The sequence below is a fragment of the Mauremys reevesii genome, linkage group 9 (genome assembly GCF_016161935.1).
Source record: "Mauremys reevesii isolate NIE-2019 linkage group 9, ASM1616193v1, whole genome shotgun sequence".
NCBI classification, from domain to species: Eukaryota; Metazoa; Chordata; order Testudines; family Geoemydidae; genus Mauremys; species Mauremys reevesii.
Window position 1 is genome coordinate 18,521,597 of NC_052631.1, and position 16,450 is coordinate 18,538,046.

At 41.8% G+C, this 16,450-nt stretch overlaps 1 protein-coding gene across 2 annotated transcripts in view; it reads left to right on the plus strand.

Annotated features, from left to right (window-relative positions):
* SI (sucrase-isomaltase) overlaps nucleotides 1-16,450 on the plus strand; it is a 200,409-nt gene that overhangs the window by 30,556 nt on the left and 153,403 nt on the right. For both annotated transcript variants that reach the window (XM_039488204.1, XM_039488205.1), the window contains exons 8-13: nucleotides 2,764-2,863; nucleotides 4,008-4,120; nucleotides 6,086-6,211; nucleotides 7,299-7,430; nucleotides 7,616-7,735; nucleotides 12,192-12,305. In XM_039488204.1, the coding sequence (XP_039344138.1) occupies nucleotides 2,764-2,863; nucleotides 4,008-4,120; nucleotides 6,086-6,211; nucleotides 7,299-7,430; nucleotides 7,616-7,735; nucleotides 12,192-12,305 (705 nt within the window). The remainder of the gene's footprint in view (nucleotides 1-2,763; nucleotides 2,864-4,007; nucleotides 4,121-6,085; nucleotides 6,212-7,298; nucleotides 7,431-7,615; nucleotides 7,736-12,191; nucleotides 12,306-16,450) is intronic.

Consider the following 16,450-nt stretch of genomic DNA (forward strand, 5'->3'; position numbering starts at 1 on the left):
TACTCACTGGGCTAAAGGTTATAAATGAGGTTGTCTCTTTCTTTCCCCCTCCTCCAGCTGTTTTGTGCATGGTTAGTTGTGCTCTGAGCACATCTACTGAATCGGGCCCCACGGGCAAGATTGGGAGGGCAATGCCTATCTCCACCTTGTCTGTGAATCACAATAAGGTTTAGGCATGAGAGAGGCATCTGGAAGCCCACCTGAGGCAGTAGTGCATCTGTCCACAAGCAGAAACTTAGGTATCTAGGGGATTTCTACAGTGGAAATGAAAGTGCCTGGTGAGTTTAGGCACCTAAGGGGTTAGGAGGCAGATGAGCAGGGGTTTTGTAGATCACAGTAGTACCTAAATTTGGGCCTTAGGCACATAAGAACATAAGAAAGGCCGTACTGGGTCAGACCAAAGGTCCATCTAGCCCAGTATCTGTCTACCGACAGTGGCCAATACCAGGTGCCCCTGAGGGAGTGAACCTAACAGGCAATGATCAAGTGATCTTTCTCCTGCCATCCATCTCCATCCTCTGACGAACAGAGGCTAGGGACACCATTCTTACCCATCCTGGCTAATAGCCATTTATGGACTTAGCCACCATGAATTTATCCAGTCCCCTTTTAAACATTGTTATAGTCCTAGCCTTCACAACCTCCTCAGGTAAGGAGTTCCACAAGTTGACTGTGCACTGCATGAAGAAGAACTTCCTTTTATTTGTTTTAAACCTGCTGCCTATTATCCTAAATCCATTTGTTGATCTGGGCCCAAGGGACAGATTTCAAAAGGTGTTGAGGCACCTAAAGATGCATGTAGGTCCCAAGAAGTTGTTTTGAAAGCACCAGTGGAAGTTAGGGGCCTAAGTATTTTTGAAAATATCACTAGGCACCCAACTTCCATTAAAAAAAATCTGGTCCTAATTCTCTAGCAGAGGCAAGGGAAGGCCAGCCAGTGCTGACTTCAGCAACCAGGCCATAGAGAGGGTCTGTCTGGAGGTATGTCCACGGCCCCTTTCCCACTGTTCTGTAGGGAGTGTAGACTACATTGGTAGAACAAATATAGCCACTGCTTTTCCTAAGTATTATCTAGGACCAGCTCTGAGGCATGCCAGGGGTGGGGATGGTCAGAGGGCAGGGAACAGTGGGGTTGAATAGGGGCAGGGGTTCCAAGGGCAGTCAGGGAGCATGTGTGTGTATGTGTGTGTGTGTGTGGAGTCAGGAATGAGAGGAGGGATTGGATGGGGCAGCAGAAGGCAGTCAGGGATGGGGGTTCCAGGAGTGGTCAGGAGACAGGGAGAAGGGGGTGTGTGGATGGGGCAGGAGTCCTGGGGGGGCAGTAAGGAAAGAGGGGAGGGGTTGGATGGGCAGTTAGGGGTGAGGGGTCTGGGGGTGGTCAGGAGACAGAGAGCAGGAGGGGTGGATGGGGCAGGGGTGCCAGGTGAGGCTGTTAGGGGGGGCAAGAAACAGGGGGGGTCAGATTGGGGGCGGGGGCCGGGCCATGCCTCGCTGTTTGGAGAGGCACAGCCTTCCCTAACCGGCCCTCCATACAATTTCTGAAGCCCAATGCAGCCCTCAGATCAAAAAGTTTGCCCGTCCCTGGTCTAATTACTAGAGACCCACTCTCTTTGCAAACCCACTCAGCAAAACCACAAGTCTTGATTTTGTTTTGTAAAACCAAAATCAAGGATAGTGCATGTCTCAGTCTGGCCTATTACAAATTTCAGTGGCAGCTGGATAAATGATTCTGGTTTTGGTCCATCTCTTCTGTGATTTGCTTCTCTTTGATTTTTGGTGGGTAGAGCTGTGGGGCCAGATCTTTACTTGTTTTAATCAGCGTAGCTCCATTGAAATCAAGACAATCGCACAGATTTGCATTTCTTGAGGGTCTTATTCACAGTGCTGGTCTTTCTTTTGCAGGAAAGGAGGACTATGACAAAGTCTGTTATCACTTCACAAGCTCTAGGCACCAGCGGGCCAAGCACCCGCCGGGGCGCGGCGCCCTGGGGGAGGCGTTCATGGCTGCGGTTGAGCTCCGCGCCATGCGCCTGCGGCAGGTCGCCCGGCCCGGGACGGACACCTGCCTGCGCCTGCCGGCCGCGGGTCCCCCGCCTTCCCCGCCCTCCCGCTGAGCTCGCCGCAGGCATGCTGGCGCAGGTCCGCCCCGCCGGGCTCCGGTGGACCTGCCGCAGGCATGCCGGAGATCAGATCAGCCCACCTCCCCTCCCGCCCAGGATGAGCCGAGCCGAGAGGGGACTGGGACCGCGGCGCGGGGGCGCGCGGCGCGCTCGCGGCCTGCTGGCATGCCTGATTTGTGAGCCCGCTCTTTTTGTTGCTAATGATAGAAGAAACAAATATTGATAGTAATGTCATTTAAGAGAAACAAAATTCTCTTATTTACATAGAATACATGGAAATATGTATGCCCTGAATGGCATATGAAGTATATTGCCTACTTGATGTGCACATTTAGCTCACAAAAACATTATTGTGCTGCATGCACACTCTTTAAAAGGTCTGTCATATCTGTCTACCTATTTTATCTGCATGTTTTAAGCAACTGTCTGTGCACTGATTCTCCATTTACTGGTGAATAGAAAACATCCCTGGCAAGGAGAAAAATGCAAGAAAATATAGGAAAAATTCAGGGGTTTTGTTTGTTTCTTTAGCAGGTGTGATCAGCAGTTTCAATTTGTATCTCTCCAGGAAATTTTCACAATGTATCAGTGTATGTGCCTATTGGGGTTTAATTTACTACTTTTCCTTCTCTTTTATTTTAAGGGCACTCATAACTTGTATGGAGCTCACACTTTCTTCTTGTGCTTGGAAGATCACAGTGGAACCTCTTTTGGTGTGTTCTTAATGAACAGTAATGCCATGGGTAAGAAAGACTTCTCTATAACTATTTCCAACTGCTACAGCTTAACGTTTTAAAAAAAAATACACCTCTACCCCACTATAACGTGACCCGATATAACACGGGTTCACGTATAGCACAGTAGCAGTGGGGCTCTGGCGGCGCTTTAAAGGGCCTGGGGCTCCCCACAGCAGCTGGAGCCCGGAGCTCTTTAAATCATCGCCAGAGCCCTGCCACCCCTACCCCGCTATAAGTGGGTTTCAGCTATAACGCAGTAGGGATTTTTGGCTCCCCACGACTGTGTTATAGCGGGGTAGAGGTGTATCTGCTGGATTGCTACACAGTGAACCAAAAGTGAGTTGATTTAAAGGTCAGAATCAGGCATGTGTTTTAGGACAACTACACATGTAAAACTTGACAGGAAACTCTGTCTTTAAAAATATCAAGCAGCAGCTATATATATCATAAAGAAGCAATGTTAAATCTATTTAAGGTGAACAACGGCTACTCTAGAACTAGCTTTAGAATCACATATAAGGCCCCAGTTCCACAATGTATTTGTCCCTGGCTGGAGCCCTTTTGAAGTGTATAGTGCTCTGTGCAGCTGTAACCCACACACCTCCTGAGTGTGCTGTTCTGTGCATCTAGTGGCACCGAGACCACTTGAGAGAGTTAAATGAGTGCACTCTACAGCCTTAGCTAACAGCCAGTTGGCTTTTAGTTCATGCGGTAGACGCTCATGCACTAAACTCTGGAAGTCCCCAGTTCGATCCTGCTGACCGGGGCCTGTCGGCATTACACACGTATCTGCCCATGTGCAATGCATTGCAGGATCAAGGCCTCAATTGTAATGACAGGTCATGAAAGGGTCATAGTGTTGCTTTTCATTAGAGCAACTTACACAATTGTCTCTGCTTACCAGAACCGTCTAAGCCTTTTGAGACTGTGAAGATGCACTGGCTTGCTAGAGATTCCCTTTTCTTTGCGAAGGCATATAAAATAAAATAAAATCTGAATATTTCACAACCTCCATTTGATTTCAAGGATGATTCAGGATGTCCTTGTTTTTTTCTGAACTCATTTTCTTATCCTTAATGTGAACATTGCATGGATACAGTGAGTGCTTAGCTTATGTTTAAACTTTCCTCTTTAATTCCTTTTCTGACAGAATTTGCTCTCCAGCCTGCCCCAGCAGCAACTTACAGAACAACCGGTGGAATTCTAGATTTTTATGTCTTCTTAGGAGACACTCCGGAGCAAGTTGTTCAAGAGTATGTAAAGGTATGTTTATATCAGAGGAGGCAGTACTATAAATAATGTAGGTTCTGATACATTGTGATCAGGCTATTATCAGTCATCTCATATTTGTTGTGATGATATTGCAATGAAACGTTTCAATGCATGCTTAAAGACAGCATGTATCAGTCTGTAAAGAGAGTGCTTCCCTTTGTTCCCTGGCCTTTTTCCCATAGTGTAGAGATTCCATTAGCAATGACAAACCGCCAGTGCTACTCCAAACCTCTCGAAATGCTAATGTATTTTTTGGTCAAACAATATTAGCCATTATTTTTATGTGGTTTCTCTTTGTTCAGGTCAACATCATTTCAGGGAATGCTCTCACATAACATTAAAATGCCTTTTGAAAACTTAGGGTAGTTGGAGCCATGTCACTCTCAGGATATTACAGAGACAAGGCGGGTGAAGTGGTATCACCTTGTCCATTTTGAAAACTTACTGAGGCAGTATAGCCTAGTGCACAGAGCTCTGGAACTGGGACTCAAGAGTGCTGAGTGAGCTTGGGCAAAGCACTGGACTATAGAGTCATTCTCCCTGTTTCTGTGGCCAGATTACTATTTAGTTCGGTTATTTCAATTATTTAATTAAGGTAGAGCAACTTCAGTGGGAAAGATGGAGGGAGACTCACATCAGAATATTCCATAGCCCAGTGGTTACAGCACTCACCTGAGAGGTAGCAGATCCCCATTCAAATTTCTTCTCATCATCAAACCGAGGGGGGACTTGAACCCATGGTCTGCCATATCCCTGGTGTGTGGAACAAAGGTTATAAAGAAGGGCTGCCTCCTTCCTCTCCCCAGCACTCTGTTTTGTGTTGAGTTAGGTGGGCATGCTATGGGATTGGGTCCTAGATGCACCTTAGGCTAAGGAGCACCTATCTTCCCCTGGTTCATGGATTGCCAGTACATATAGGCACCTCTCTGCAGCCTGGATTTATCTTTGTGAGAGGGTTGGGGCTTAAAATACACCTCCCTCATGGCATCTTCCACTGGTTACTTTAGGCAGCTCCTCCCCTACCGTGCTGGCTTTGTGGATCACATTCTAATGCACCTAGGTGCCTAACAAAAGGGCTGGTCTACACTATACAGTTAGGTCGACATAAGGCAGCCTTCCCCCCACTGATGTAAGTGCCCTACTACCCTGACATAATTCCTCTTCCACGAGAGGCGAAAGGCTTATGTCGGTGTAGTTAGGGTGACACAGTGTCTGTGTTACCTGCATGGGCTGTTGGCTGTTTTGTCAATTTCACGGCTTCTGGACAGCTGGGCAGCTGGACCTGCTCCCAGCTGGGAGCATTGCCATGCTGAGTGTTGCAACGCCTAAGTCCTTTTGTGGCCCTGGGCCCAAGTTCTATTAATATTACTTATCCACAGTATTTTTATGTATGCTTGCTGCCCTTTCCATAGTGATATTTCTTCCTCTATCGTTTGTCTTTATGACTTAAGATCTGATATCCCTCTCCAATAATTGATTGGTTGCTTCTCAAATCATAGGTGTTATTGTTATAATTTGTACTGTGATAGTGCCCAAAGGCATAATTCAGGATCAAAGCTCCCACTTATTAGGTGCTGTATAAGCACATAATAAAAGACCATCTCTACCCTGTAGAGTTTACAGTGTAGTTTGAGATAGGAAACAACAAGTGATTGTCAAATGGAATAAGTGCTAGAGGGAGAAAGAAGATGAGTAATAGGTATAAGGATTTTGTCGTCTCATAGTACTAGCAATACACACAACTTAATTGACTCAAATCATTTAAGTTTGTAGTTTTTAAAAGTAAATATGGACTGCATATTATAATATTCATTATAGTTCCAATACATGAATCAGGGTAATTTATAAGCAGTTTCAGAGAAGTAAAGAACTAGGTAATCTTGCACTGACAAATGACATACAACTTGCAAATGCAACACCCCTTTTTAAAATTAATTTTCATTTCTTAACTTTCAGCTGGTAGGAATGCCTGCAATGCCTTCATACTGGAGTCTTGGATTCCAACTTAGTCGCTGGAATTATAACTCTCTTGATGAGTTGAAAGTTGTGGTAGAAAGAAACAGAGCAATTGGGATACCCTATGTAAGTAAAATATATTTTGGGGGTGAATGGAGGTGCTTAAGCCTGTCAGGAATAAATCATAGATTACGATCTACTTTTACAGTCCTGGAGTAATTTATTACAAGTTAGTTCTGGTTAACATATAGAAACTGCTGTTAACAAACCTTCAGTATCTTTTAGGACTTTTAATGTTAGATTGAGAGTCAAAACTGGGGAGGTTACAGTTATTATTGTATTACCGTAGCTCAAAAGGTATGTCTAAACAGCTTCCCAGACTGGGTCGACAGATTTGGGTTAGCGTTAATAGCTGTGTAGACATTTCGACTTGAGCTTTCATGCTATGAATGGAGGTGGACCTCAGAGCCTGAGCCACAACTTCAAAGCACTGTCTAAACAGCTATTTTTAGTGCAGTGCCATGGGCCCCCTGTGGACCTGGCCTGAGAGGCTCAGCTGTGTAGACATACCTTTAAAGGCCCCAGTTGAAATCAGTACCCGTTTGTGCTATTTTAACACATACTAAGAGACAGTTAGTGTCTCAAGAGTTTACAATCTCAGTGCATGAGGCAGACAAGGAAGCAGTGTTATCCCCATTTTGCAGATGGGAAAGTGAGATACATGCTTATATGCTGTAGTACACCCAGAGCTAGTGCCTAGCATACTTGCCGCTCCTTTGCAGAGCATCACTGAAGTATGTTCCACAGCACATTCCCCGTCACCACCCAGAGCTGTCTTACCCTGCAGTGTCAGAGACATACAGCCTTTACAGCTGCCTACTCTTGTTGAAGGATACTATTGTAAAGAGCGATCTTAAAAGGCAGAGATGGCAGTTAGGACCTAGGCACCTAACTTCCACAGAGTTTCTACGGTAGTTGGGTGCAAAACTGCCATTTCTGCCTTTGATAATTTCCCTGATAAATGTCATAGTTTGCATGATCTCTGTGCTGCTTCACAGTTAGTATGAAAATTATCCTAAGTTCTTACTGTCTATCCATAATAAAATAACACAAATAAGTTTGCTCCAGAGTAAACAGAACATAATCATATCAACATACTCAGGGTCCCAGGCTATTGTTTCTAATGTACAAAATAAACTCTGCTATCTTTCAGGAAATTCAATACACTGATATTGACTATATGGAGGAGAAGAAAGACTTTACTTATGACGAAGTGAAATTTAAGGATCTTCCTAACTTTGCTGTGGACCTGCATAACCATGGACAAAAATACATTATTATACTGGTAATGAACTAATTAACTATTTCACTTTACCGCTGAAACGTTGCTATCAGAATTACTTGTATATAATAATTGTTTATAATATTTTGTGTAGATTGTATGTAGTGTATATATCTATTGCTTAATTCTGCCATTCTTCAGAAAAATGGAAGAGTTTACCAACTCTCTCTTGTGTTTGTTTTCCTTAGGACCCTGCCATTGCAAACTCCTCTCGCCTTAATAATATTCCATATCACTCCTATCAGAGAGGAACGGAAATGAAAGTGTGGGTAAATGAATCAGATGGACTAACAGCACTCATTGGAGAGGTAACTAGCTACTTATGGAAATTGCAACCCCCTATATCTGTACTATGTGTTGTCACAGCAGATAAGGTTGGGTCACTGTGTTTGTTATAAACTCCATTTTTAAAATTTTCAGTAAAATTAGCTGTTCACGGAAATTGTTTTATAAAGCTGTATCTAAGAATGTAAAATGTATTCGTTTTTACTGATTTTTTTTAAGACTTATATTTACACGGTTAGGTGTTAAAAGGGAAACAATGGGATACGGGGAGATTTTTCTGAGGACAGTTTGGCAGCCAGCTCCTGTTGATTGTTCAATGGTATTCGGACACCTGACTTCCATTCTGTGCCTTTGAAAATCTCCCACATAATGTTTAACAATTTAAATTGCTTATTTGTACTTGTATAACTCAAAAATGACTTTGACTTAAAGATGATGAAAATTGGAAAGTAATTAACAAGGTCAGATACATTCTGGACTCGTTGTGAGTGCAGTTTATTGTTACTGTGGATTAGTTATAGGCAGAACCACCTAGAAGTCCCATCTAGATCAGGGCTCCAAAGTGCTAGAAGCTGTATGAAGATTAGTATGAAGCAGGGGTTTGTTCTGAAGAGTTTATAGTCTAATGCTCCAAACTTTTATCCAATTCGAGGTTTATCTAATTCAAAGCCTGTTGAAGTAACTTTGATTCTTTCTATTCAACAGGCTGATAATTAGTCCCCATGTGACCATATTCTCCAACAGAACCACACATGAGTAGACATACATACATGCAGGATAGGGATGAGAGTTTAAAGCCAGACCCAACAAGTGGGTGTACTAAGGTAGGGTGGGAGTTTAGTAGTGCCCGGGGTAATACTGATAGGAACGTGTTGGTACATGAGCCTCTCACACAGCATGACTAAACCCCCAGTTAGTCTGCTTTAATCCATCTGCTTGCTTTTCTTCAGTGGTGAGGAGGTATAGGGAGGAGGTGTCAGAGTAGAAAGGGGCATCCCTGTGCTGGCAGAATGATCTCCAGGGGACCATTCCAATAAACTTGAGGTAGAAGAACTCTGTGGCTGCTCTAATTTGTGCTCTGGCGAGCCCCAGGATCAGGGAACCATGGAAGAGTCACTTAGAACCACCTTTGCCTCTTCCTCCAATTTGTGTCAAGTCCATGCTTAGGGCAACTGAAGACTGAGCCAATTGTGTGCACAACTTGATGGTTCCAACTCATTAAATTTTTTGCTTTAAGTCAATGTAAAGCAACTAAATCAACTACATATCAGGCATGTCAACATATTTTAAATAGTCTAAAGAAATAATAACACAACAAACCTTTGCAGTTGTTAGCCTCTATCACAAGAAAGAATATGCATTTTTAAATTGCCTGCATAACTATTTACTTGATATATGTACCATTACATTCTATCAAGTTGATAATCTAGTTTTAAAAACTCCCTAAATTGGTATTTATATTGCAGACCCTAGTAATTCTGAGAGCTGTTTGAAGCAGTTGGACTGATGAATCACATTTAAAATACCTAACTAAGCATTTACATGAGCCTATAACAGCTATGATGTGACAACTCATATATTTCTATGAAACATTTTCATTACTTTGATGAAAAGACAAATATCAGTGAAAAAAAATCAAAGGAAATTAAAACAACTTCCTCCCTCTAACTGTTTAAAATGTAAATAATATTAATGTTGTGATATAAGCTAGTGACAAATGTGATGCAAAATAAAGGACTGAATGTCAGATTTAGCCTGATTTTTTTGTTTTTGTTCTGATTGGGTCCCAAACCTTAAAATGCAGTAACTGAAAGACATTTTAGGAGAAATCCTTAATTCAGATAGTGAAATACATACGGTAAAAATATTAAGGAGGAAAAAAACATTTTGAAGTGAGGTTTTCTTGGTTATATAAAATACAGTGTCAGACCCAATATTGTTCTCACTGGACACTTGCCATTCATTTCAATGGAAGTGGGTTAGGGGCCAGATTTCTAAATTTTGCCTAAAGATGTAAAATTGGCTAATCAGACTGGTACCTAACTCCCATTGAAATCGATGAAAGATGCCTAACTTGCTTAGGCACTTTTGAAAATACCACTACGTGACTATCGGGGGGCCCGGATAATCTTCATCCTAGAATATTAAGGGAATTGGCGAGTGATATTGCTAGCCCGTTAGCGATAATTTTTAATAAGTCTCTAAATTCGGGGGTTGTACCGTTTGACTGGAGATTAGCTAATGTAGTTCCTATATTCAAGAAGGGGAAAAAAAGTGACCCGGGTAACTACAGGCCTGTTAGTTTAACATCTGTAGTATGCAAAGTCATGGAAAAAATCTTAAAAGAGAGAGTGGTTCCGGAGCATGAGGCCGATGGCAACTGGGATAGATTACAGCATGGATTTACGAAAGGTAGATCGTGCCAAACCAACCTGATCTCCTTCTTTGAGAAAGTAACAGATTTTTTAGACAAGGGAAATGCGGTGGATCTAATATATCTGGATTTCAGTAAGGCGTTTGATACGGTACCGCATGAAGAATTACTGGTTAAATTGGAAAAGATGGGGATCGAAATGAAAATCCAGAGGTGGATAAGGAGCTGGTTAAAGGGGACTTCAGAGGGTAGTATTGAAGGGGAACTGTCAGGTTGGAGGGGGGTTACCAGTGGAGTTCCTCAAGGTTCGGTTTTGGGTCCGATTTTATTTAATCTATTTATTGCTGACCTGGGAACCAAGAGTAGGAGTGGGCTGATAAAGTTTGCGGATGACACCAAGTTGGGAGGTATTGCCAATTCGGAAAAGGATCGGGATATCCTCCAGGGAGATTTGGATGACCTTGTAAACTGGAGTATTAGTAACAGGATGAAATTCAATAGTGAGAAGTGTAAGGTTATGCATTTAGGGATGACTAACAAGAATTTTAGTTATAAGCTGGGGACGCACCAGTTGGAAGTAACGGAGGAGGAGAAGGACCTAGGAGTCCTGGTTGATCGTAGGATGACTATGAGTAGGCAATGTGATGTGGCCGTTAAAAAGCTAATGCGGTCTTGGGATGCATTAGGCGAGGTATTTCTAGTAGGGATAAGGAGGTGCTAGTCCCGTTATATAAGGCGTTGGTGAGACCTCATTTGGAGTATTGTGTGCAGTTTTGGTCTCCCATGTTTAAGAAGGATGAATTCAAACTGGAACGGGTACAAAGAAGGGCCACTAGAATGATCCGAGGAATGGAAGGCCTGTCGTATGAAAGGAGACTTGAGGAGCTCGGTTTGTTTTCCTTAACCAAAAGAAGGATAAGAGGAGATATGATTGCACTCTTTAAATATATCAGAGGGATAAATACCAGGGAAGGAGAGGAATTATTTCAGCTCAGTGCTAATGTGGACACGAGGACAAACGGATATAAATTGTCAGTCAGGAAATTCAGGCTTGAAATTAGACGAAGGTTTCTAACCATCAGGGGAGTGCAATACTGGAACAGCCTACCGAGGGAAACAGTGGGGGCGAAGGACCTCTATGACTTTAAGATTAAGCTAGATAAGTTTATGGAGGAGATGGTATGATAGGATAACGGGCTTAGTCAATAGGTCAATTAAGTGCCACACTGGTAAATAGTACAATGGGTCAATGATATGATATAACCTTTTTCCAGAGGGTATGGCTGGAGAGTCTTGCCCACATGCTCGGGGTTCAGCTGACCGCCATATTTGGGGTCGGGAAGGAATTTTCCTCCAGGGAAGATTGGCAGTGGCCCTGGAGGTTTTTCGCCTTCCTCCGAAGCATGGGGCAGGGGTCGCTTGCTAAAGGAGTGGGTGGATCGGCTTATGTGGCCTGCATCTAGCAGGAGGTCAGACTAGATGATCATAATGGTCCCTTCTAATCTTGAATTCTATGATTCTATGATTCTATGATTCTATGATCTGCACCTTTAGACAGATACCTTTGCAGATATGGCCCAAAGTGCTTGGAATGTATGTTATCCTTATTCTTTCTTAGTCTTTGAGGTCAATGCAGTTACACACGCATAGAGTAAAAGTAGAATATGGCTTATTATGGTGAGGAAAAACAATTCGCTCAACTTCCACATCTAAATTGATGCAAGAACATGGATATTCTTAGATGCTAATGTTCTCCCTCACAAAAAATGTATGCACACACAGGCTTCAGTTCCAGCATCCGTTATAGCTTCTTTGAAATAAGAACTGAACAAAAAAAAATACAAACTACTAATCATTGAATATAGAGCTTGAAACAGTTTTGAAGATTGCTGTGTAATCCCCCCACCCCCAACTTATTTGGAGAACAAAAAATTCCATTGAGTTTTCTGAGATTCTTACAGGACTAGGTCGAAACATGGTTCAAATTATGTCTTGGAGAGAATTATTAGAAACTAATGGAAATGTTTGAAATAAATCATAAAGCTAAATCTTTCTTAATGGAATAGCCAGTTTAACCAATTGCTCTTTACTTTCTTACGCTGTAGGTGTGGCCAGGACTGACTGTGTTCCCTGACTACACCAATCCAGAATGTACCAACTGGTGGGTAGAAGAATGTAAGCTCTTTTACGATCAAGTGAAGTATGATGGGATTTGGATTGTAAGTCATTCATCCTTTTTTTTTATATGAAGCTAGTGAGAGTTTAGGATGAAACATCTTTTCAATCTCATCACTTTGTACTGTAGTGATATGTCTTATTAAAAACTAAAATCAAAATACTACTTATTTCCTAATCTTTTAGCTGGAGAACAAAACACATTGGGTGAAATCCTGGCCTCACTGATGCCATTGGACTTTGATGGGCCCAGGATTTCATCCAATGTATTTAGTGTATTTATATTTATGGATGTTGTTGCAGTGCAACTAAAGTAACTTGACTTAGCTCATAACTGTTTAAATGGGAGAGGAAGCTTCAATGTCTGCAAACAACAACAACAAAAAACCCTACCCTGCAAAAAAGTATTAAGATAATAAAGGAAGGAGAGTGAATGAGATTTCTTGCCCTTTTTAATAACTCTTCCAAACCGGTGTTATGAGTGTTACAATGCTAACAATATTTTCACCTTTAGTGAAAAATATGGTAGCTGCTGAAAAACAACTTTTAACTGACCAAACTTGTTTTTTATACTCTGTCAGTCTAGGAATGAGCATATCAAGGTTTACTGAAGTAAATGGGAATCTTTCTATTCATTGACTTCAATGGGCTTTGGTTTATTAGGCACCAGTTTAGCTACAGTAAAATTCTCTCTGACCCAGCAAAGCACTTCAGCACGTTCTTAACTTCAAGTCTGTGAATACTCCAACTGAAGTGGGACCCCAGCCTCCAAACTTTGGCTCCAAAATAAACCCTCACTTCATTTGAACATTCAGAAATAATATTTGTTTAATCTTTCTTTCATTATTTCACACTTCTGCATCCTGTTTTCTGGGCAGGAGTGCAAACAGAAGTTACTATTAGTTATATTGCAGCATCCAATATTATGCTAGATACTTAGAGGAGCTTACAGTCTCATTTCATGCATGACCCAATGAAGGGGCAAAAAACTGAAACACGGAAGTGAAAAGCAATCAAGCTAAATGTTAACATGTCAGTGGGTGTAGTATAGAATAGCAATGCTAGTCAATCCACTGTTTAAAGAGGAATATCCTTTTATCCATATTTGTTACTTTCAGCCGCAGGGATTACTGGAAAATGGGTTCTTATAAAAACATTAAGCAACAATTTTAATCTTTCTCTTCCTTGCCCATAACAAGCTAGTACACTTCGGAGAAAAGAGTCTAAGACATATTGCAATTATGACTAATGACCTTAAACTGCTGATTTCAAATTAGAATGGTTAATCGATATTTTCTAAATCAACAAGTGCTATTTCAATTTTCTTGCAAATCATTTTTTAGCCAAATTTCTACCTGGCAAATGATATAGTTCAAACTGGAATAGTGTATTTATTTGTGGAGATTCACTGAGAGTTAACACACTGCCAAGTTTATAAACCATTGACAAAGCCCAGAGCTAGTACGTAGGGATAATCGCCTATATAAACCATGGGCAAATTCTGGAAACCTGTTTATATCATGATTGATTGGACAATGTGGAGCTGTCCTGCATTGGTACTGAAGGACTAAAATTCACACATGCCAAATCCAGGTAGGTCAGGGAGTTTCAACTCAGTCCTTCTGCAGTCACTATTTCAGATTAGGAGCGGCAAAAGTAGCAGAAAACCCTGATCCTTTCTCTGGAGGGGTTCGTCCGTCACAGAATCCATGCAAGTTTAGGTCCAGTTGTCAACTTACTGAAGTCAGGTAGAGCTGACAAAGGTTTGCCAGATTTGACCTCCCCAGATTAGTCTACTGGAGATAAATACCATAGAAAAACTTTTCAAACCTTAGGCTTCTACATCTATATTTAGGTTCGTAAACAAAAGTGACTTAATTTTCAAAAATGATGAACACCTCTAAAGCTTCTAATGAGGTCAGTGAGATTTGTGGGGTGCTCAGCAGACCTGAAAATTAGCTCCAACTTGTATTTAGGTGCCTAAATATGGATGTTGCAATCTAACTTTAGGCACTCTAGGGTTGAAAATGTTGGCCTATATGTTTAATTAAATATGGTAATACATATATTCTGTATACCTTCCCCAGTTTTTATTCAGGTCTCATTCAGACAGGCTATATGGACTTCGAGTAGATTTGGGGCCCTTAGACTTGCCAAGTCTGATATACTCTCTCCTTACATTGTAGCTCAATTCATGTTAAGTTCTAAGACTCAGGAATTCACAACCTAAAATATGTTTAATAGCAAATAGATATCTGAGACCATCGTAATTCTAGTATATTGCATAATAGTTTCTGATTATCTAAGTATCTGATATCTAAAATTACTGTACTTGCATGACTGGAATCAAATTTGCTGGAGATCAGGCTTTGCTGAGTCCCATGAATGGAAAAGAATGGGTAGAAATTGAAAAGCAAAGGATTGGACTATATTTCAATGTGGGAAGTCAGATCCCATTTGTTTTGGGGCCAATAATATTTCAGATTCAAGGGCCATTAGGCAGAATGAAAGAGAACCATGCTGGACAGGCTTTCTTCTGAGGGACAGAAAAGGGTCTTCCTCCTGAGCATGACAAACCCAAATAGAACAAGTGGCGGCGGCAGCATCAAAAGCTAATTGACTACTGTACTTCATGTGTATGAGCGCACGCACACGGGTTTCTAATGTCTTTCAAGTTTAATTTGATACTTTTTATTTCGAAAATTATTTTTCTCCCTTTGGCACTCTACTGTCTTGCTACTTTGCATCTGATGAGGGAATGTGGAGCTGTTGGCAGCCTTTTGATAGTTCATGGCGTGCACTGGCCGTGCTTCAGATAATCCACTGCTAATGCTGGTGTAAGAATAGGTGTTTTTATCTGAATGTTCCTGTTCATAAACAGCTGAATTGTGATTCCTGTTCCCTACAGCAGCATAAATGCACCCTGGCATGTTATTTAGAACTAAAAAGGGTTGTGAGACCATATTTTTCCTTTTTCTTCCTTTTTTTTAATAAGCAACATTAATTTCAGGAAAAAAAAAGATCCAGCAAACATAAACAAATCCCCAAACTATTACAATTTTAAATTATTCGCTCTTAATCACTGAAAGAAACACCCTTTTCTCCTTCTAGGTGACAATATATTTTTCTTGTTTATTTTTGCTGACTCTGGTTCTGTTGCTCATTTGGGTCAAGTTAGCAAGTATAAATTGTATTGCTCTTTTCATGAGAGCAAAAAAATTCTGTAAGGGATTTGGCCACCAGAGTAAAGTTTCTCCAGTATAAATGTGCAGTTTTCTTCCATGCGTACCTTTTACATAGTGTATTTAGGGATACATACGAAAACACAGTGCTATGATGTAAATTAAAATCATGTCAGTCACCAGTTGTAGGAAATATTATCGGGGACATCTTTAACAATCTCTAGCTACACTGCAGAATTTGACAGACAATCACAAAATATCCCTCCTGACTCTTCATCTCTCACAAACTATATGGCAGGGAGCCAACACTTGTGCTGAAGGCACCATGAAGATTTATATATGGAAGCAAAAAGTTACCCTTAGACTTCGGTTATTCTTTCATGTTCCTATCTCAGGGTTCAGTTGTGCCACCTTTATTTGCCTGATGTAGTTCCCATGGCTAGATTCTGGTTGCTCTTTATGCAGGCACAGAGTGAAGAGAGGAGGCAAGGAGCTGCCTATCAACACTAAAATAGGGCCAACTAAAATTATGCCCCATACACATCAGTGAGCACAGGGCTGATTCTGGGATGTTCCTCCAAGGTAGGCACCCTATATGCATCCACAGATGGGTGGGGAAGGGAACTGCTGGAGCCATGTCTCCACTCTCGTGTGCTGGCTTGTGGAGCTGGCTAGCCACGTGGGTGGGGGAAGAATGCTGCACCCTCACAGGAGATGGCAGTTCGTGAAACACACAGAGCACACCAAGGGGGAAAACTGTGATCTGCCCCAAGTGGACCTCCTGGAGTAGTGAGATTCCATTCTGCTCACCAGTGCAAGGCTCTGCCTTAGCTTTATGCATGTAGCTCCATTGATTTAAATAGAACTACTGAGATAGTGAAGTGGTCATCAAGGGATTACCGGGGTTTTTCAGAGTATTATGGGTCGCACCCATGCTCCACCCTTCTCTTATTTCCTGTTAGTGGGTGTACTGCTTTCCCCTCTCTGCTCTGTTAGGTAGCCGAATA